General features: G+C 44.0%; 1 protein-coding gene across 3 annotated transcripts in view; it reads left to right on the top strand.

Annotated features, from left to right (window-relative positions):
• Positions 1–450: 450 nt before the first annotated feature.
• The window catches only part of LOC119172598 (aminopeptidase N), a 29,147-nt gene continuing 6,253 nt past the window's right edge, over positions 451–23,344 (top strand). For 2 of the 3 annotated variants that reach the window (XM_075891805.1, XM_075891803.1), the window contains exons 1-18: positions 451–549; positions 1,305–1,381; positions 1,874–2,232; positions 3,576–3,848; positions 4,776–5,125; positions 6,978–7,133; positions 8,252–8,354; positions 9,602–9,722; positions 11,792–11,946; positions 12,138–12,251; positions 13,032–13,166; positions 14,701–14,766; positions 15,135–15,200; positions 15,326–15,492; positions 16,142–16,233; positions 17,125–17,255; positions 21,202–21,257; positions 22,656–22,803. In XM_075891805.1, coding sequence (XP_075747920.1) covers positions 1,879–2,232; positions 3,576–3,848; positions 4,776–5,125; positions 6,978–7,133; positions 8,252–8,354; positions 9,602–9,722; positions 11,792–11,946; positions 12,138–12,251; positions 13,032–13,166; positions 14,701–14,766; positions 15,135–15,200; positions 15,326–15,492; positions 16,142–16,233; positions 17,125–17,255; positions 21,202–21,257; positions 22,656–22,803 — 2,487 coding nt within the window. In that variant the 5' untranslated portion in view covers positions 451–549; positions 1,305–1,381; positions 1,874–1,878. Of the gene's footprint in view, positions 550–1,304; positions 1,386–1,873; positions 2,233–3,575; positions 3,849–4,775; positions 5,126–6,977; positions 7,134–8,251; positions 8,355–9,601; positions 9,723–11,791; positions 11,947–12,137; positions 12,252–13,031; positions 13,167–14,700; positions 14,767–15,134; positions 15,201–15,325; positions 15,493–16,141; positions 16,234–17,124; positions 17,256–21,201; positions 21,258–22,655; positions 22,804–23,344 lie in introns of all 3 variants that reach the window. The other variant, XM_075891804.1, reaches the window with a different exon arrangement.

The raw sequence follows: 23,344 nt of genomic DNA, 5'->3' as shown, positions 1-23,344 counted from the left end.
CATAACGCTGCTTCACGCTTGATAGTTCCAGCTTTCAGCTCACTACTTCACCATTCTGCATAATTTTGAAAGAAATGTTTGCCTTATGCAGCACCATTTAACCACATCATCTTCATTCTCTGTGGTGGTGATGATGATGATGCCCGAAAGAATGGCACTACCCGCAACTGCGGGTAGTGCCATTCTCTGTGGACGTGGTTGATTTTAGGGTGCCTGGATGCACGTGCCCTAGCTCGGAAGAGCGAGCATCGAGGCACTCTGATTGATTTATCACTCGAGCGCCACGTTGTCTTTGCAGGGCATATGGTGTCAGCTCCCCAAAGCCACGCTTTCCTATACGAGCTATCCATAGTAGAATTTCGCGAGGTTAAATTAGTTTGTACTTCATAGATAACGTACTATTTACGTCTTATTTATGAATAAGCATGTCGTATACACACATAATTACCCGAAGAAGAAGAGAACAAGGTTCAGTGTTTGGGCACGCGCAATCCTCGGGCAAATTTTGCAAGTATCGGCGGATAACGACTCTTTCGATCATCGGGAGGTGTGAGTACTGATCATTTAACACTCTTTGCGGCGCATTTCTGAAGTGGGACCCCGTTGTTCATTAGAAAGGAGGTATGCGCGCTTTCGTGATGTATCATTTGCTGATAATGGGCTAGCATGCGGCTGAATGCGCCTAATTACCATCGACGTATACAGTGAATTGCCGGCGTAAGCGAACTCTCGTGTTCTTTGATAAACTCTACGTCTATCCGCGAAGCTTGATGGGGTAGTTTCGAGACTTTTGGCTTGCAAGCACCACATAGCTGCGTAAGCCAACGTGTTATGCGACTACTGGATGTATGATGTGTGACTGATCGAACGTTGGCGCTGTGAAACGCTAACTGCAGCATTCATGTTTGAGCCATGCATTGTGGTATGCACAGCTAATGCATTGACGACAAACAGAAGAGAATGTTAAACGGAAACAAACGCATGAATACTAAAATATAAACTGGTTTTGCAAGGTGTTAAGCATAAGCTTATGACGTTGAAAAAGATGCACAAATATATAGGGTATTACACACCCTTATAAAAACATATTACTTCTATGTTACAATATATTTGACCTTTATTGGCAGTTACTTAAATATGCAAAAATGATGATGAAGCAAAGAACACAATAGATGGTACTGGTAGAACAGAATAAAACAGATCTTAATATATTTATAATATAGGTTGTAAGTTGAACATGGCACACTCCGTGAGTTATCTGTGTCGTCACCTGACATATCTGTGTGGCATACGTGCCCTTGCAGCGGCGTGTCCGTCGGAGGCGCCAGGGCACGCCATGTGACGCGGAAATAGGACGGCTATTGGCGAACAACGTAAAACGGTTGGTGTGTTCCCATTCTGTCAGCCTGTAGCTCCATAGTGAGTGTGTGCCTTGTCTGGCGAAAAAAGCAGTGAGTGAGGGAGTGAGTTAGTGAGTGAGTGAGCGAGTGAGTGAGTGAGTGAGTGAGTGAGTGATTGATTGATTGATTGATTGATTGAGTGAGTGAGTGAGTGAGTGAGTGAGTGAGTCATTTGCAACATTGCTAGGAAATAGTGGTTTCTCTTAACCATCGCAGGGCTTCTGTTAATGTTTGTTTACCCATCGTTCGTATCTACATTGTTATAAACATTTTATCTACATTGTATCTACATTGCTATAAAGTTCGGATTAAACGGGAGGGATGAAGGGCACAGCACCTGTTACTTTCTTGCAACAAACAACACGATCATTATTAAAAAGGCAGTAACATGAAACAGATGAGCGGAATATTTTGGATGTTCAAAGGACAGGATATCAACGCGCGGGCGCTCATTCGGCTGTATGGCTACGCAGCAATCATGTCCATAGCCACGGACGATGACTCTGCTTCCGGTGGCAGCTCGAGCAGGGCTGCGGGAGGCTCGCACCGACGTAACGTCGGCGGCGGCCACGAGATCTCGTCGGCAGCCGCCTCGGGTGACAGCGGGGACGCCAAGGCGCCGTTCTCGCGGAAGGGAGCGACTGTGGCGGCTATCGTGTGCGTGGCCGGCCTGATCGTCCTCTGGCTCCTGATCATGGGCGGCACCAAGAAGCCCACCGAAAGGCCACCGGTGCATTCGCCTCCGCCGGCTATGATGCGCAAGCCGTTCATGCCGCACATGACCGACAGGAGAGGAGCGGCGTTGCCCGCGCCTCCTCCCAGGCTACCCCAGGTGCGCTCTTAGGAAGGCGAAAGCGTTCGATGCCTAATCGAACGCAACAACTGATTGTCTACCTCTACGGTGTCGGTGCCGTTAACAGGATTGATGCGAAAATAATCAACATGGGATGTCGCACCGTATAACGCAATTGTGAGTTCCCATATCTCGCGAATATTGTGAAGCCACTCTTACGCCATATAACATGATGTCATGAAAGAATGTCATTGCATGATGACGTCATCGTCGGCGTCAACACGAATCGAAGAAGTTATCACGTGATGACGTTCCCAAGTCCCCCCGGGGCGTGCCACCGATGCCATAATTTGGAACATCACTATGACGTCGCATCATGACACTCGGTCACTATTGGGCTGACTCCGGAGGCACTGTAAAAGCACGTTAGGTGCACAAACAGGTCGGGGAGAGCAAGGTTGATCAATATAATTCACTCAGAAGGCAAAGGAGAAGCAGAAGATGGTTATTTGTTTGTTTATTGTTTATTTGATACCCACAGTGCCATAAGGCATTACAGTGGGGGGAAGACAACATGATTACAAGACAGAACACAAGCTCAATTTGCAGCAAGTGCAGTATTTATTTATTTATTTATTTATTTATTTATTTATTTATTTATTTATTTATTTATTTATTTATTTATAGAATAGTGCGGACAAAAAGTCCAAGCAGGGTGAGCATACATACTACTAAATAACAGAATGAAACAAGGTTGCAAAGCGTTTTTTACACAATTTCTTTGCTATAAGACAGAGGGGTTATGACTTTAAAAAAAAGTAACAATTGAACAACAAGGTGATAATACAATTCAAGGAAGTCACGGAAGAAGAGTATTTACACAAATGGTCAAGGGCGTTGAGGAAATGCTTTGGTTAGTTTATTCCAATCATCTATTATTTGTGGGAAGGAGTACCGAAAAGTATCAATCCTTGCGAAGATTGGCGTTAGGGACAGTACAGCCTAACCAGATAGTAGGAAGTACACGAAGATTGGCGTTAGGGACATTACAGCCTAACCAGATTGTAGGAAGTACACTGAATACACGACCTAACGGAGATTGACAAAAATGTACGAAAAATGCCAGCGGATAGCATACAGTAAGACGAAAACAAATGCAATGTGTATACCGCACAACAAAACACCCGTCATCAACTCAACGATTCACTATGGGAAGAGGATTGGTTTAGCCTTTGGCTTGTCTTAGGCAAACGCGCAATAGAGCTCGCGGCTCTTTGAGGAAAGTACCCGCGACGTGGAGCTCTATATGACGCAGCCACGTGTTGGTCCGAAGCGGCAAGTATTTGGGAATTCGAGTTTTGCTTCTCTTCTTTCTCTCGCAGCCCAGGAAGCCGCCCTCCGAGAATCTCGTGCCGCCGTCCCTCGTGAAGCCTGCGCACCCGGCGGCGCGATTGCCGCAAAGTCCCAGGCCGAACGACGAGCGCAGCGTGCCACTCGCGTTCCCGGGGAGTCCGGCTGCAGCCACCGGTGTTCCGAACTCGCTGCCCGAGCGCCCCTACTCTCCCGACGACGACTACCTGCCGCCCCCGCGCTCCGACTTTCCCGAGAAACTGCCGCTCTACGTGGTTCCCCAACACTACGACCTCATGATCAAGGTTTGTCGCAAGCGCTCGCCTTCACGGCGGGGACCCGTCGAACGTTTCTCGCGTACAGTGTTTTCTCAGCTGCCTTATCGCCAGCGCAGTACAAAAAGCATGTTCAAGGCGAACCGTCTTCATGAAAATCGGAGCCTCGATTACATTGCCTTTTAAAGGGGCTCTAAAGGGTCGCATTTAGGTATTTTATATCGATAAATGTACTATAAGAACTCTATAGAGTGATTAATTGCACCGTCAAAACTTTAATAATAGATGAGAAAATGAATGCCAGAAGCCTCGCTTTTAAATTTCTCGCTGAAATCTACGGTGATGACGTTACAAGTTTCAACGGTTTTCTTTGTTTTTTTATTGTTTTTAATGTCGTTTCATAGGCCCAACGAAATTTTCTGAAACTTGATTTGTGAAGTCGCTGGCTTTCTCAGAAGAAAACACACTAAATATTTACCGATTAGAAGCTACGTAATGCTTGTAGATGGCGTCAAAATGTACGGAGTGATGCCGCAACTTCAAAGTGACATTTTCAACTGCATTTTTTTTATTGGGTTTTCTCACTTACCATGCGTCTCTCGAGCAAGCGTGGTGTTTTTAGTATCGTGAAGGAGTAGTTTACTAAAACGAGTAAAAATGATTCGTCATGTCCCTTTCACATTGTCAAATGATAGTCACAGGAACTCAAGGGAAAGGCAACATGACATTAGCTATTTTTGTGACGGTTATACTCGCGCACTGCCTCTGTCCGTGTATCGTGAAGCTTTATTTTCACCCTCGTGAAAACCGTATTATTCTGTATCATCATTTTGCCATTTCGCTCGTTTCTGGGCATTGCTATGGAACAACTGAAAGAGTATAGCGTATTTGCACTGGTGGTCTTTTCTCGGCTCGGCTCTTCGAAGTAACTTTGCCTCTAATTTCTGTTTCTTCAAGGTTGTGATGGATGCGAACCGAGACCAGAATTTCATGTTCGGCGACACCTACTACCTGGGCAAGACGATCGTGCTGCTGAGATGTGTGAAGCCCACGCAGACGGTGTACCTGCACGCGGCCGGCTTCACCATCAAGGAGCAGCAGACGACGCTCGTCCGAGAGGCCGACAAGACTTTCGTCGGCATCGGCAAGATGGCCATCAACGACGACCTCGAGATGCTCAAGATCGAGACGGACTCGCCGCTGGAACTCAACGAGTCCTACTCGCTGTCCATCGAGTTTGCCGGCGCCATCAGGAACATACCGCGCGGAATCTACAAGTCCTACTTCATCAGCGACAACGAACGCATGTAAGTGGCCACATATAGTGGTCAGTTCAGAATAAGATTACTGAATTTGTTATTGTGATGAGATGTCATTGAACAGGGAATATCACTTGAACCAAAGTTTCAGCAAGTGGACTTTTCTTCGTTGAGGCAGCAACTGAATTCTTTAGCAGCGTGTATACGATAAGATGTGCTTACTCTCCCTGACCCACAAAATTGGAGGAGGAGCTCTTTCGCTTAACAGTGCACGCAGGGCATGAACCTGAAGACAATACTTTGGCACCAAGCCAAACTCCGATGCACAAGACATCCCTAAATTAATAACTTACATTCCGAAGTTGCGTCTGAAAACCACGACATGAATATAATGCACGCTGTTTCGGGAGACCAGGGAAGGGGGTTGGTGATCTTTGGCATAATTTTGGCAACATGATGCTTTTTGACGTACATCTAGACCTAAGTACATAGCCATCATCTCATTTCGTCATAGACAAAACACAGCCACCTGGCTGGGTATCGAACTTGCTTCTTTCAACTTAGCAGCGCAAAAGTTTGATATGTGGGGTTTAACGTCCCAAAACAACCATATGATTATGAGAGACGCCGTAGTGAAGGACTGCGAAAATTTTGACCACCTGAGGTTCTTTAACGTGCACCCAAATCTGAGCACACGGGCCTACAACATTTCCGCCTCAATCGGAAAGGCAGCCACCGCAGCCGGCATTCGATCCCGCGACGTGCGGGTCAGCAGCCGAGTACCTTAGTCACTAGACCACCGCGGTGGGGCTAGCAGCGCAAACGTTGTGGAGCTACCACAGTGGGTCATGCATGCTTCTATAGATGCGTCTATTCCAAAGCCACTCATTTTTTATAAAATCTCGAAGCTTGAATGGGGTTTCTTCATTTATATGTACCGGCAGCTTTGTACCAGCATAGGAATTAAGAATGCGCCTGTTTATTGAGGCATGACATATCGAAAATAGTGGTTGTGCATGCTTGAACATATCATCAGTTAACATGCATGAAGATGACATCAAGTGTCTTAACAGTTTTATTTCACGTAGACACCCCCTCGGACCCGATTGATAGGATCACCTATTACAGCGGCATGCGCAGATAAGTTTTCGTGCCTCCTTTCCTTTCCGCCACTGTCGGTCTCTTCAGATATTAGCGGGAGTTTGAGATGGACAGATTACTTTTTTATACCCGCGTTTGCATGCCCTCCCTTTTCAGAACAAGATAAAATAAGACAAATAGTAAGCACGCGTTTCTATTAGACACCACACCACCTGGCATGCCTGCGTGGTAGCTAAGCCACCCGATCCTACCGATGGTGACATCGCGCGCAATCTTCGCTCTACAGTGTACAGTCTAACTGTGCCCGATCGTGCATATACAGATGTCGGGTGCCCTAATAAAGTGCGTACTCCCGAGGATGAAGCCGCGCATCTCGAAGCTTGGCGTGTCTGTGGGCAGAGCTTGCGAGCGGCGACGGAGCCACGTTTTACTCTTCCAAGCTTTGTGCGACTAAGCGCAATCGTACCGAAACCTCGGGTAACTGCATTCCACTCACGCGAATTGTACAATGCACCCACGAAGGTAATGCATATGTGCGGTGAATTAAAAAAATGAATATGACGAAAAAAAAAACAGAGATGGTTGTGGTGACAGCCCTACTACACGGCCTGTTTTATTTTTTTCTTTTGGTTACGCCGGTTCGGGCAAGTATAGATTAACTCCTTCCCTGTGAACCTCGTCAAATCTCATGAGCCCCTCTGAGACGATGTACGACTTTACTCTTGCATCGGCAGTGTAATCGCAGTGGCTTTCTCTTCGTTGCCGATGAGATCACACCTCCTCCTTTGTTTCGTCACAGCACGGTCGTGGCGACGCAGTTCTTGCCCACGTACGCTCGCTGGGTGTTCCCGTGCTTCGACGAGCCCTCTCTGCGGACCACCTTCGACCTGGTGGTGGTTCGGCCCAGCCACTACCGCAGCTTCTCCAATATGCCACTCTCGAAAAGCGAGGAGAGGTAACCGTTTAACAGGTGCATGCCAACCTCTGCACCAGTTACTTTTTGAAAAGAAAGGGGGAAAAAAACATTGACTACATTCAACTCCAGCTTTATTTCCTTTTATCATGCCAATGTCCACCTCAAAACATTAAAATACTAACCAATCTGGATGCTGCTCATTCTATTCGCGAATACTGAGGACGAAGTGCAAAGATTACTCATTAACAAAAGTTTTTTTTTCTATACGTCCTGCAAAGCTGTGATTTCGTCACTGTGTACTTGTCGATGTTACTTATATTCATGGTTTGCGTACATATGCAGTTGCTATTGTGAGCTGTAGTAAAATTTAAAATGGTATATATGATACAATCAGCCTGTGAACAGTGGGGAATAAGAGCGGCATAGAATTCAGCAGAAGGCATCGCTATTATATCGTGACCCTAGACACGAAGCGGCTTCAGCAGCCCAATTCGCACATGCTTTATTTTTGTAAAATTAAGGATATCTGTCATTAGCCAACTGTCCTAGCTGCTACTTGATTCGTTATCAAAGTTTTTCGGTGTCCATTCTAGAAAACTTTACATTCTGCGAAAACCTTTGTAGATGTCGGCCTACCTATCTTTTGTTTTTTAACACCCTGCTCGTCGTGGGCCCGTTGGATTCTTCAGGAATATGTTCAGCGCCGCAAATGGCCGCAGCAACTCTTTCGTTATATCAAGGTGTAATATATAGCACCAGTCAATGTGTCAGCAGTTATATTAGTAATAATGGGGATTTACAAAGAAACGAAACGCCCCTACGGAACAAATAGTTTGTTCAAGCCCTGTGCATGGATTCTTAAGAACAATTGTCACCAAATAGTGAGAGTGACCATATTATTAACGCAAGCTCCTCGATCAACAATTAAAGATTCTTCTTTTGAACGAGCAGTTTTTTTTATATTGCCCTCAGAGAACGAATTCACAAGGCTTTGAAATGCGATAATTTATTCGACACTGACCAGTGATCTTTCCAAGTGATAACTGATATCGAAAATTGATGGTGCTTGTTCGTTTGACCTAAACACAAAAATTACTTTTCGAATACGGCCCTGGGTCACGTATTGTGTTGACTATTTGCGCCTATTTTTTTTACAGGTCCCGGGATTTCGTGGCCGACTACTTTGATAGAACGCCTCCGATGGCGACCCACAACTTGGGTTTCGTTATTGGGCAGTATGTGACAGCAGGAAATGGAATGGTCAGTGTTAAATCTTTTCATACGCGTTATGTACGTAAGGCATCAAAAGGACGACGTTTGCGATAACATTGTTTTTAATTGCACTCTAGGTTGATGGGAAGAAGCAGCACATTCCTGAAGTTTCACTTCAGTGTGTTCTTAAGCATCACATCTTTTGCACAACATGTCCTTTTGTTTCAGGAACCCTTCAAAGCCACACGATATATTTTACAGCATGATAATTCATCATCATAAGATGTCTAAAATATAAATACACTCAGGAGCTTTGTAACAAGAAGCACTCTAGTGTATACATCTTGCTATTTTAACAATACGCAATCATAGTGTCTCGGGGTCAGCTCAAAACGCAGGTTTTCTGCTAGCATCGTGCTTGATGTAGCAGGCTTATGTTAAAAGGTACGAACAAAAAAATGTGCGGTACCTTAAACTGAAGTGATTCTTAGATTATGAAGCAATACATTTTTTTTTTCAGATGAAAAAATCAGGCTACGCGCCTGAATTTTTTGTGTGTGGGGGGGGGGGGAGTGCACTTTTTTTTCTATACTTTGAGGAGAGCATCCCCTTGAGATAATCATATTTTGCATCGTAAACCATGGTGAAGAAAATTTAAGAGAGTGCGGTGCCAACGCGTGGCTATGCCCCTGGTGTATATGCTTGTTACTTTTACGAAACATGGAATTCTTAGAGGAACCGTAGTGTTGGCAAGCACAATTTTGAGTTCGATAGCAAATTCTGCGAAAAGTGATGAGCGCCACTATACTTCCTGGAACCGCAGTTCAATCAGACCACCATCGAAATTGGTGCAGCAGGGTAGTAACGCTTTTATCGCCAGTAAACGAAGTCTTTCTTTAAACATGTAATCAGTGTTTTTAGTTTTTTTTCTTCTGTAGGTTTTACTACAAATTTCAAACTTTCAAGTGATCGCGCTACATATTACCGCCTTCGCACACTTACTCACACAGGTTCCGTTTCCAACATGTGTTATGCATGTGGCTCTATCGTTTAAACCAAATCTCCTAAATTGGTTCGAGAAATTCATATAGTTTGGTGTAACGCAGTAAATATCGCTTATATATTGCGCAAGTGGAGCTTTAGTTATCTTAACAGCGCTAGTGCGCGCGTGCCACGTGTGCGCAACCGTTGGATACGTGTGCAAGCGTGTGTGGTGCGTGGGCAAGCACAAGCGCACGTAGTACAGTAACACGTGGTTGGTCGCATTGTACTGACGTATAGCTTTGCTTTCGCAGATCAAGGTGCACGGGACCCCGCAGCAGGTGCGCAACGCAGACTATGCCCTGCAGGTGGCTCCGAAGATACTACAGTACTGTCAGGAAACCTTCAGTCTCAACTACCCCATCCCCAAACTCGGTACGCAGTAGCAGTCAGAGAATCGATGCAATGGTCTGGAGCGTTCTAACACTGGCGGTTATGCAGCGACGCATTCGGACGAAAACGTTCTATAGGCGTATGATCATAGCTTTTAGGAATCTAAATGCTGTTGTGGTGTTGCACTTGTGCACGAGTATACAACGAACACGTGGTCACAAGCGTTCTTTAAAAACCGTGCTGGAATAGCAGAGTTAGACGCTTTTGATCATTCCGAAGAAGCTCTCGCTTGAGTTCGTCTTTCCTTCGCTATACGATGCGTTAGTCGGTTCTTCTGTCCCACCCGAGGGTTCCTCCTGGATGAGCAGTGAGCGCGAGCAGACAAACGGGTTCTCGTTGCTGCTGACATTCTATAGGTGACGTCATTGCTATCTCTGAGGATACCGGAAGGCCCGGAAAGAAGTACGGCTTTCTTTTTTTTTTTAATTGTGGCACATTCACAGCGCGTAGCGCTGCCATTCTCTGCTATAATCGTGTCGGCGCAATAACCTCGATGCGTGCTTGCTTGAAATGTTTCAAACGTCGAAGGTGGTTGAGGGGCCAGTAACGATAGTGTCACGTAGCATCCAGCCAGACAGATGACTGTGTTCGCCTGCCTAAAAACATAGCAGTTCAGATTTCGTTCGCGGAAACATAAAGGCGCTCATAAAAAAAATAACAGTAACTATTTTATGCTTAATATTAGAGCATAAAGACACAATTCAAGCCCAAGTTTGTTGCTCAAAGGGCTGCACGTCTGATCAGACCATTTCTTGGTTCAGCAATGAAACAGGGAGCCAACGTTTCTAGGGCAGTAATTGTACAATTCACCATACTTTCACGTATACGATAATGTGCCTAAAACGGGTTTATCGTGAGCATTCGATTTGGCAGTCAAGTGGGCGAACTGAAACAGCTTTCAGGTTGTTTGAAGTCTAAGCTTAAAGAAGAAGTAAAATAACAATATCTGTCAGGTTTAACCTCCCAAACCACAATAATATTACGAGGGATGCCGTGGTGGAGGGCTCCGGAAATTTCAACTACCTGGGGTTCCTTAGCGTTCAGCTCGATCTAAGTACACGGACATTGAGCATTTTCAGCCCCAACAAAAATGTAGCTGCCGTGACCGGGATGCAGTCTCGCGACCTTCGGGTCGGGTGTCGAGTATCATAATCAGTATGCTACCATGACCAGTCTCAAGGAAGGAAAAAGATCACTAAAAGAAGGTGACCGCACTGAGCGAGCACGAATGGTTTGAGGTTGAGAAGCTACGTTTCTACAAGGAGATGGGTTTTTCTTGTTCCAGGCACAAACGAAGATGGGTGCCCTGGGAAGAAGCTTCACTCCATACTTCCCATTTAGTTGTACAGTTTTAGATGAATCATTGCTGTATGACCATGCGCTTTAGAGACACACTGAAGTGATATAATGAATAAGTTTAGACTAACAAATTACACTCTGAAAACTCTGCAGCACATTTCACCTTAATAAGCTCATTAATGAAATAGAAAACCATGGTCAACATTTCATTTTAAAGCTTCACGCCTAAATCTCCACAAGAGACGTGACGGATTTCAAAAATTTTTATTCGTATTTCGGATGCACTGTCTCAACGAGCTTTTGTGAAATGCTTTCGGGGCGTAAAATACCAACAGTAATAAAAATTTTCTGAAACTTGGAATGCCAACACTCTGGCTCTCTCGGAGGACAATCATTTTACGTTTACACGTTTACGATCGGGAAATATAGTTCCCGATCATAAACGGGAACTATATCGGGTTTACCTATCATGTTTACCGATCGGGAACTATAGTTCCCGATTGGTAAACACGTTAGGTAAACCCGATCGGTAAACCCGATAGGGTCCACGTATACGTAGACCCTATCAGACGCTGTCAAAACATATGACATCATGGCAATCAGTGCGGAAACTCCATGGTATAAGTGGAGAGTTCGGTATTTTGGAAGAGTAGTTTACTAATACGAGACAAAATTTTTTTCTTTGGTACCCCCTTGAAGGAGTGGGACTAGGTAAATTCGATTTGATGATTGCAAGCGTCATTTTCTCGCAGACTTTGTGGCCGCCCCAATTCTGCCTGCGCCGGCCATGGACCAGTGGGGTCTGATCACCTTCCAGGACGTCTACCTGACATTCCGCAATGACGACACGCCTTTTCAGATGAAAGTCGACTCGCTACGGGTTATCGCCAACAAAATCGCGCAGCAGGTAACGAGCACATAGTGAAACACATCTCTACCTTACGTTAAACCACCCTCCAAAGCACTGGCAGGCGTAGATAGATGGCAGACGAGCACGTTTAGAGTGTTTATTTAATCCTTATTATAGTTTTTCTCTCTACCTTTTTCACCAAGTGTTATTCGATATGATACATCATCCTTGGTATTCTTCCTTGGCAGTGGATGGGCAACCTGGTCACCATGGCCTGGTGGGACGACATGTGGCTCAAAGAAGGCATCTCCCGCTACATCACCTACACAGCGGCTAACAGGGCGGATCCCCAGACGGACGTGGTATGGCAACAATAACGCGATTGCTTGCAGTTGCTCTTTGGCAAGACCGGCAGACACATCAGCGCTTGCGCACGTGACTTATTTAAAGTTAGTCTAACATAACAATGAATGACTTGATTGTGCCGCCACAAGTTCGCATGACTAGCACACCAGGCTTATGTGTATTTTGTGTTTTTCGTTATATTGCAAGTCTTCATGGGCAACGACGCAGGTGGGGCATCACAAGTCAATTTCAGACAGAATATTGGATATTGGCAAAGCGTAAATTATTCCAGGCAATGCTTTCCGACATTCAGGCGCGGAACGAAAATAGCTATATTTATATAAATCAGTGCTAGATTTAAGTGATGAAAATCATGACTCTGGGAGCCACAAGTTCAAGCGAATTGAACAAACTTAAAGTACTTATACAAGCGGCGACAGCGTGGGGAATTTATTGAGGGGTTCAGGAACATTAAACTTTCGTCGACCACCTACACCGCTGACACCGTTTATTAAGGAAAGTTTTTGCATTAAAAAGGTCACCGAATGTGGAGCAAATTAATATGAATATGTTATGGAAGCGAAAGTGCGTAAATGCATCTATAATCAAGAAAATGAGAAGATGGCATACAACTTCAATCGAGATGGAGAGACGAATAAAGCAGTGGGATACTTAGTTCTTGTTTCGCCTAGGGTTATGAGAAGATAGCTCGTAAAAAATACAAAAAGGAATGTACAAAGCATTCGTCCCAGAAATGACGTGGTTTGTGCGTTATTTAAAACGTGAATCCTATGCAGGGCTTTACAGTACTCGAGTCCGATGCTCACCTTGCCATGGAGGCCGATGGGTTCAACTCGTCTGCGCCTGTGTCGAGGCTTCTGAACACACCTGCAGACATTCGGAGGCACATCAACGCGGTCACATTATCCAAGGTGCATGTTCTGTGACCCTGTTCATCTGTACCAATGCTGACGAGACTTTAAAGGGGCCAATATAACTGTTCTCCAAATTACCAACATCGCAGTGAACAGCGAAACAATATCGAGCGTTTGGGAGTATTCCAGCTGCACAGATATAATCGTCATCTACCTCGCGTACTTGTGTTGCTACCATAGTTTCGGTACTTCACGGTCATGAATGGCGTGCGCTTTGTCAGCGTGACATGGCATTATTGAGAGGCATGTGGCAAAAGCCGGGTTTTCAGGGAAGGAAACACGAGAGCGCCAGACGGTGATCATAAGTCTGTGACAGAAGTAATTTTGATTAAAGTGTAATGTCACACTGTATCGTATAAGGGGCGACACAAAATAACATGCTGACGAAGTGTACATTCGTTCTAAATGCTGCAGTAGAGCGTACTTGCCTAGCCCTCTTAGACAGCTATCAACAGTTTTTTTTAAGTACACATACTTTGACTCTTTTTAAGGCATTCATTACATTATCTTTACCGAATGTTTTATTGATTAGTTAAGTGTGACGGATTACTCCGAGCTGTTTTTGCGTGAGCGTTTGCTTGAATGTCTCGCTATTTCTTGCCGTGCTGCAGCTCAACTATAGTGGGATGCCCTTTTGGTTGCTTCTTCTCAATCTTACTTCCTTGCTGCGCCGTGGTGGTCTAGTGGTTATAGCACTAGACTGCTAACGCGAAGGTCGTGGGATTGAATCCCTGCTGCAGCGTCTCTTATAATCACATCGTGGTTTTGGGACGTTAGACCCCAGATACTAATATTATTTCTTCCTTCCTTGCCGCGTTTCTCTCTTCAATTGCTACGATACTCCTGAACTTATGTACGCTGTTTCTTCAGGTCATTTTGTTTGGAAAATATTTCGTAGTACGACTGTGCTTTATAATGATCGTATTGCAGCCATCCAGTGCCATGTAGTAGGTCTTGCGAAAGAACGGGGGGGGGGGGGGGGAGCACATCTGACGTTAGGTTAATCGAATGACATCACCGGGTGCTCTTTTTGCACCTTCACAACACGTAAGATAACGGCACAAGATATGCACGGTTATAAAAGAAGAACAAGCTCAAGAAATAGCTGGCGAGCTTTAATCGAGTAGCCCATGCTTGTCTTCCACAACCGCTTAGCGATTCTCTCGCCGCACAAAAATAAATGTGAAAGTGTAGCCACGAAACAGCCAGACTGTATGCACGTGCCAGTATGTTGAAGTAAGTACAACATTGGCGCACTACTTATATGGATGCTGACGCTATGTTATAACGTCACCAACATCTCTTGTACTCTCAACGAAAACCTGTTTAAGCTTTTCTTGAAGGTCGACTGCTTATGGATATTCAAGTCAATGTTCAGGTTATAGCCTAACACTTTTCATCGACTCACGCCGATCATTTTTTCTAGTGCGAATTTTTGTGTAGTCTGTTGACGATAATGACTATGAAATTATAATTATTTGTATATCTAAAGTATATAAGTATGAGCTACCATCTCTTTCTCATTCATTAGGGCTCAGCTCTTGTCCGCATGATGGCACATATGGTTCCGAGCAACTTGTTCCGGCTGGCTTTGACGGTAAGCAAGCATTAAACTATTTTGGTCTGCTGCTCTAGGTCATGTATATTAATCTTTCAGCGAAGAACAAATGTTATGGGCCTTCTTCTGCTGTGCACACAAAAAAATGAGCAGATATGTAGGCTAGTTTAGGAACCTACAATTTGATTGTAAGCTGTTTACCACGAGTCATGTTTTTTCATTCTTTTTATTGTAAGTGATGTCATGAATTTTGTGCACGTGTAAATGATGAATAGTTCATTTCACAATGAGATATATTAGAAAACGTGCCGGCAGCTTTCGTACATTTGCATATGCAAAACAGTATCTGACTGCACTTTATGACAAGCTCCACATCGATCCGCCTGGTTTGATAAATTGCCTTGCAGGAGCTGTTCAAGAAGTACAGCTACCAGTCCATTCATCCTCAGCATTTATACAAGGAAATACACACGGTGAGCGTCAAGTATCAAACGTCGCCAGCGGCTTTTTCTCATTAACAACAGTGGCGCAAAATGCGTGTAAAACTTTACTGTTTGTATTTTAAGGACCGAATATTTTCATTCCAACATGCCGACAGGCTCAGAAGGCCATGTACGACCGGGTGACGGTCAACTTGACTACCGTGATGCGAGAGTGGACGTACAATCCCGGCTTTCCGGTGGTGTTCGCGAACCGTTCCTACGAGACGAACACATTCTACCTTTACCAGAAGCGCTTCATTTTCGGCGGCGGACCCGTTGACAAGCAAGTGCTTACCCCCTGTCTCCTTATCGCTATCAGATGTCTGGAGAACCAGTAGAACGATACATTAAAGGATCAATTGGCTTTTGTGGGTTTCCTTTCTGTGGGTTTGTGTGACAGGAGAGAGTGTAACTATTGGCCATGAAGTTGTCCACATTATCGAACTCTGGCCCCGCCCCCCTCTGCCCATCGATGTTCATACAATTTCATGTTTATGTCAGTGCAAGGCCTGAAACAACCGCTTCTAGTAGTTGAAATAAACGTCTAAAACAAATCTAGTCGTGAAGTCGTTATAAACTCTTGAAACAACGGAATAAACACAATGCTTAAGTCCAGAAGTTTTTTTTTTTTTTTGGAGCAACCGTGCAATGTAGTCGCCTCGAAATACTGACGTCCAGTCACTTGTCAGGTAACTTCACTTAGAGGCGCACGTTTTAGCTCTTGTTCTACGTTTTCGACAACTTGGAAGAGCATATAAAAGTACAAAGAAAGGCAATGTCGAAGAGATAAATGCGAAACGATGTTACAAATGTAAAGTCTACTTTTCTCTAGTTGCGCCAATGTTGATGAAACGGGAAAAGAAAGCTCTTAACAGTTGTCTCGTTTTCTTAAAGCTTACTTGTAAACATTTTCTGTTCATTACCTTCGACAGCACCATATGGCACATCCCAATTTCGGTCGTCACAGAAGACAAGCCGGACTTTACAGCTACGGCTCCGAAGCATTGGTTTAGTACCAGGACCTGTGAGTTTTTTTTTTTTTTGCCTTTGAATATTATTTTTGATGCGCTGAGTTGTACTCATGTTTAGCGAGCACTTCCCAAACAGCTATGTCCAAGGTGGCGTCAATGTTACCCGCGTTGTCCGAGTGGGGTGCAGTGTTGAGCACACTGACCTAAATCATCAGGCAGGAGGGGTCCTGACGTTAAGGAGGTCCTGATCCTCCCTGTATACAAGCTTTGCATGATCCACTCCTTGCAAGTGACCTTCCTCCCACATTCTCAAGATTTATTTTTCAAACAAAATATCTCCATTGCTTGACAGTTACGTATAGCACTTTCAGCAGTCTTTAACACCTCTATTTGTTTGTTTGTTTTTGTTTTTGTAGTTCATGTGTACCTGTGTTCAATACCACTCAGCTGCGTAACTTAGCTGCATTGAAATCGGAGCAGCTGTTTGGTCGGTTTTCAGAACACTCAATGGCACAGTGCAATGAGGTGTGAACCCATGCTCGTTTTTTAATACTTTGCTTCAAAGAATGACTAAATTTTATATACAGTTAAAATAAAATACATAATAGCAAAACTGAGATGAGTGCCATGGGAAGATGTGCTTTCTGTTTACCTCTCCTGGATTTTTTTTTTTTTTGAAATTACGCCACTGTGTCGGCATTATACTTTCCTGGGATGCTTCACCCCTTTTTGCTACTGGGTACAACGCTCCATCTGTTCACTTCACTCACTACTCTACTCACTGTTAAAGAATAAGAGTTAAAAAAGCCTAGTGCATTGCTTTTAGGCTTTCCCTCCAAATTAATTAAGCTAGTCATTAATCAATAAGTGAGAACTGAAGTTGAAGGTCTCGTTATTTACCCATGTTTCTTTCACCTCTCTGATTTAACCTTGTCCACCCGCAGCCCAGCTTTTTGCAGCGCCGAGCAAGACTCATTGGTTGCTGCTCAATGCTCAGGAGACATATTACTACAAGGTCAACTACGACAGAGCCAACTGGTTGTTGCTCGTCGGTCAGCTGGAGACGGACCACAAGGTGAGTATTCTCGAGTATAGGTGCTCACTGGATAGTGGCAAACGCTAATCGCGTTTCTTTTGTAGTGTCTGTAGCACTATTTTGCCTCCTTCAAAACTTCGGCTACAATTGATACAAAGTTCGATTATATTTGCCTGTTGTAACAGGTCACACTTATCTTTTTAAAGACTGGCTTACGCAAACAGGTCTTAGCCTCGTAATAGTACTGATGTAATTCAGTTGCTGTCAATATATTATTTTTAGGGACGAGGGGTCATCTTATTAGTAAAATTTTGTTTTCGAGAGCGTCATTGAAACAAGTACGTCTTCATCTTGGCTATCAGCACGAATAATGCGGGTGAAAAAGAGGATGGTAAACATTGCGCTGCGCTGTGTCTTGCGGCCCATTCTTTGTGGCTTCATTAAGCTCTCGTCAAAGGGCACAGACAAATGTGGTGATTTTAAATATAACTGAAAATTCTCATTTTTGTACCCAGTGTCCTCAAAATTTCGGGAATTGTCCGTCACTGTAGCGCCATTCTTAAATCTGAGATCAGTGTTGTACATGTTACCACAAAAAAAAACTAAATACGTTACTCGTTACACAAACAAAAAAGAACCTGTTATCACCCTGCGCTACCTCCAAAAAAAAAACGGTAAGGCGTTACCATTACCGTTACTGAAAAAATGTAACTGACGTTACCTCTGCCGTTAGTTCGCAAATGATAAGTTTTAATCAAGGTGCTTTTGTTGCAGAAACTCACAATAGGATTTTTTTTTGATGGAAAACTTATGCTTCACATAAAACGTCTTAGCCAAACAAGAATTATGCCAAAAATGCTCGTTTGACAAGAATAATTTATGCAAGTTTTATGTGCCAAAAAGTTTCGAGGTGCCTGTAGATTTACATGCGATGGCTTCTGACTCTGTGGCAAATGGTGAAGTCATTTTTCTCAATGTGACAATATACACGATATGAAATTCAATCATCTACGCTATCCGCAAAGAAATAATCGCCGAACTCTCATGAAATATACAGTAATCGGTCTTTACCGTCTTCGAACACTACCTCCAGTAAAGATGGTCCGAATGAAAACTGGTGGTTATTGGCCTCCAAAATTGCCCGGCGCGCGCTAGTATAGCACTAGCGGAGGCCTGTATTGGCGCTTTCTTTCTTTTCTTTTTTGTGGGGGGGGGGGGGGGGGGCATGTGCATTTTTGTTACACCAGTTTTCCCTTGGTCCGCATCTGTCAAGATTTGTCCACCAAAAATGATGCGAATGCGCAGACTACCTACATCTAAAAGACCCATTTTGATGGTGGGCTTGCACTAGCAAAATAGATGCGCCAATATGTAGTAATAAAAATGTTTTAATGTTCTAAAGAAAAATGATCCGAGCACAAACATTTCTTGTTTACTTCAACCTGTACATTTACCGCAAAAATTTGAGAGCGTTTATGTCAGGGTGCTCAAGTCCAGCCACTCTCGTTCAGGAGTTCGAAGGCCAGAAAATATAGCTGCCACTGAGAAAAAGAAGCAGAATTCGTTTTCAAAACAAAGTTAATAATGCTTACTCTACTTTAGAGCAACTGTCGGGCAGCAACTATCGAAAAATATCGCGTATTTATACATTATTCAAAAGTACTTTTCTTCGCTTTCCCAGTTTTAGACAGTGTTACTTTACTTTTTTTGTGCAATCATTTCATATACAAAATACTTTCTTTGTAATGGTAACATTTATGTGCTACATCATCGTAAACTTTCGTGCACGACGGGCAATGAAATTGGTCACTCCATGTAGGACACGTTCAATATTTTCTGCCTCCTAAATTGGACACTAGGAAAAGTAAATTCACTTCCGGGCTACTGGGTGCTATGTGCATAAAATATAAGATATACCCAATCAAATCTAAAGTGTCCACGTTCAGATCCATGTGGATCTTTTGTGGAATCGCGCATTTGCATAACCACGATAATGACACTAGCTGTTGTTATGTATGCCGTATAGCTGTGATTAGCCGTAGTATTATCGAGACAGTGGTGTTACTTGGGTTTAGTTGAAACAGAGACACCACGCAAATAAAAAAAGTGGCTATATATATATATATATATATATATGTGTGTGTGTGTGTATATATGAGATATAACAGACAGTAATGCCAAGGAATGTACAGGGGAAGCTATTAGAACCAATGGAATGTAAATAAGAAGAAAGAAGAAAGAAAAGTGGATGAAAGAATTACCAGCTGTGAGCAGGAATCGAACCTACGACCTTCGAATAAAGCGTTCGTCGTAGGTTCGATTCCTGCTCACAGCTGGTAATTTTTTCATCCACTTTTCTTTCTTCTTTCTTGTTATTTACATTCCATTGGTTCTAATAACTTCCCCTGTACATTCCTTGGCATTACTGTCTGTTATATCTCATTAATATTGTGTTAAACCACGGAAATGCGAGCCCTTAGGTATACACTTCTCTTTCTTATATATATATATATATATATATATATATATATATATATATATATATATATATATAAAATAAGGGAAAGAAGTGTATACCTAAGGGCTCGTTTTTCCGTGTTTTTAACACAATAATAATGAGATATAACAGACAGTAATGCCAAGGAAGGTACAGGGGAAGTTATTAACATTAATGGAATGTAAATAAGAAGAAAGAAAAGTGGATGAAAAAATTACCAACTGTAAGCAGGAATCGAACCTACGACCTTCGAATTACGCGTTCGATGCTCTATATATATATATATATATATATGCATGATGCGCAATGATCCGTCGTGGCGGACTCTCGATAGGCAGCACACTCGTAGACTGGTTGAAGTTAGCAGCTGCATTTTGGATGAGTCAGGATCTCGCAAAAACGTGTTTATAGTAATTGATATCCGTCGACGACGACGCGGAACCTGTGGTCATTCACCACGCTGTGCTCAACGAGCGTGCTCTTTTTTTTTTTTTACTAAAACTTTCATACGTCGTTTTTACGTGGTGGTGAATATAGGGGAAGCTCCTTGCTCTACCCAATCCACCTGCCAAACGAAGTGTCACAATAAACATAGGAAGCGAACCAGCCCATGCACTTTCTCTTTGGGCAGCCTGCTGTCTTCTTGGAACAGAAGGGCCAGGTGCCAGCAAGTCACCTGCTACCATCCACTTCCACGAAAAGATTGATTGATTGATTTGTGGGGTTTAACGTCCCAAAACCACCATTTGATTATGAGAGACGCCGTAGTGGAGGGCTCCGGAAATTTCGACCACCTGGGGTTCTTTAACGTGCACCCAAATCTGAGTACACGGGCCTACAACATTTCCGCCTCCATCGAAAATGCAGCCGCCGCAGCCGGGAATCGAACCCGCGACCTGCGGGTCAGCAGCCGAGTACCTTAGCCACTAGACCACCGCGGCGGGGCAAACCCACGAAAAGCATGTTCATGCTATTTCTCTAGGCGGATCCCGCGGCTTTCTTCAAGTGTTGTGTGGCGATGCACCCAACTTTCCGCACAGGCAGTCGGTGGCGTGTCTTAAGAAGTTTCTACCCGGAATTTTCACTAACAAAATCGATTCCAACCACGCATTCTTTGTCCATGCCTGGCAGGCGCAACAGCTGTCCGATGCTGAAAATGGCACCTACAAGATCAAAAAGTAACGAGTAACGTGACATCACACGTTACCGAAAAATGTTAACGTAAGTACGTCACCCGTTACAGTTACGAAATTGTAACGATGGCGTTACTAAGTTACCAAAAAAAAAAGTAACGCGTTGCCGGTAACGGCGTTACTTGTAACGCGTTACTGGCTACAGAGGCAGTGTCTCAGGCTGAGACACTGCTGCTGTGACTCGCCTAAACGTTGATTTATATGTTTCATACGTGTGTTTTGTTCAGTCATGTGTGACAGTATACGTTGAGCACATGCATAGTATGAGCATTGTTTCTGCCATTCTGTCTCCCAGGTAATCCACGAGTTCAATCGAGCTCAGCTCATCGACGATGCGCTCGACCTTGCCCGGTACGTTTTCATAATTTTTGTTCTTGCTTTCAGTGTTGCTTATACGATCAGTGCGGCCGCGATCAAACGATAGAGCACGTTCTTCGTCACGGCCCACGCTACAGTGCGCACAGACTATAGACGGCTAGCTGCTGCGTTAGCCAGCCTTGACGACAGACTCCTGTCATAGCAAACAGTGCACGAATGCGGACACATTCTGTCTTCGCACAGGACATCAGTCAAGGCCTTATTGAACTTCTACGTGGCGGTGGCCTATAGAATAGGCTATACCACACAGCCCTTTCTTTTTTTTTTTTCGCGCGTCTACTTTTCTCTTTGTTTTCCTTCGGCTCTTTGTTTCCCCTTTCCTTAGTGCAGGGTAGGAAACCGGATGCTACAATTTTGGTTAACATGCCTGCCTTTCTCTCAATTTATTCTCTCTCTCCTCTGTTTTTGCTTTATATTTGCTTTCTAAAAGCTTGTTTGTTGCTATATTCAACAGTTCATAAAAGTTTTTGCAAGTGCCGATTTCAGGTAATCCTGCATGATGCTGAAAATATTGTCTAGCGTCATGGGGTTGATTGTCAAAGAATCTTTACGAAGGAAAAGCCCTCCGAGTTAGGCACCTTGTCCTTCAATCAGCGTTTAAACCACTGGGAACTATTTTACTCACGTCTCATGAGCGCCGCCTCTTTGGGATATAAAATAATGTCCTCTTACTTTTTATATGTCGGGACGAGAAATGAAATATGGAATCTACCAAACCAACCATTTTCATGCCTACGCGTTTACGGCAGCACCATTCGTTTAGTTGTTGAAGGTATAAAACGAAGAGTGAACCACGCAATACGACGATGCCAAAATTCCGCAAAATTTGTCTACAGAAAGCACGGAGGCACCGTCTTGTTCAAAGGAGGCGTCAGCGGTGGACACGGCGTGGCTGGAGCCCACCTAAGTTAACTCTTCCGTCTCACCTCACCCCACCCCCGAAGAGCAAACATATAGTCAAAAACCAATGCCCTAGTTCCTCACTTCCCTGAAGGAGCTCGCTTCTCTTAAGTGCTTCCACCCCCAAAACCTCCCCCCCTTCCACATAGAAAAAAAATTCTGGCGCCAACCCTGGACATATCCCGTGCTCGCCCTTTATAGTATTGCAACCATAGGCGTGCGCGCGATGGGAGAAGTGGGCAATGGCACCCTGAAACTTGTTACCTAAAAGGGAGGGGGGGGGGGTGCAAAATCTGCTTCATACATTCACTTAAAAAGGAGGGGTAGCGCAAAATCTGGCCCATACATTGATATAATATATAAAGAGGGGGGCTTGCGATGACCCTTCTCCCCCCTCGCCTGATGGGGAGCCCATATCCGTACAACCACGGTCGTAAGACAAGTGCTAAAGGAAACTCCGTTCGCCTGCAGAGGCGGCCAGCTGCAGTACGACGTGGCGTTCGACGTGCTCGAGTATCTGCCCAAGGAGCGTCACCACGTGCCCTGGAACGCGGCGCTCACAAACTTCCAGAAGCTGGACCCGGTGCTGAGGCACACGAAGATATACACAAAGTGGAAGGTTTGTTTGTTTGCTTTTCTCTCAGCACGCACTGACAATACGTGCGCTTGCATCAACGTATTAGTTGCCGTCAAAGCGTCAATACATTCGCTTGAAGACGCTTCGATATCGTTGGAAATTCTACTGTTATCATCACCATTATCATCATCATTATCATCATCATTATCATCATCATCAAGAGCCACCACGGCAACAATCAATCATTTGTTTATTTAACGTGCCCTGGAACAATCATGCGGCCCTATAGTGCAGGCACACGCAAGAATAAAACAATCAAAATAAACAATACAATACACACAGACAATCTTCAGAAAAAGAAATAACATGAAAAGAATGAAAACACACAGACAAAAAAATCAGTGCAAAATATGAAGAATAAAAAGACAAGACAATCATAGAATGGGAGTGAAAAAATAAAGGGAAAATACACAACTATGTAGAAGGCTTCCTGAAAGACGGAAAGGAGAAGAATTTGTACAATGTGAAAAACTATGTTAACACAGAGCAGAACTGAGATAAAGACTATGACAGTGGACGGTGA

The sequence above is a fragment of the Rhipicephalus microplus genome, chromosome 4 (genome assembly GCF_043290135.1).
Source record: "Rhipicephalus microplus isolate Deutch F79 chromosome 4, USDA_Rmic, whole genome shotgun sequence".
NCBI classification, from domain to species: Eukaryota; Metazoa; Arthropoda; class Arachnida; order Ixodida; family Ixodidae; genus Rhipicephalus; species Rhipicephalus microplus.
This window is presented reverse-complemented; position numbering and strand designations above follow the sequence as displayed.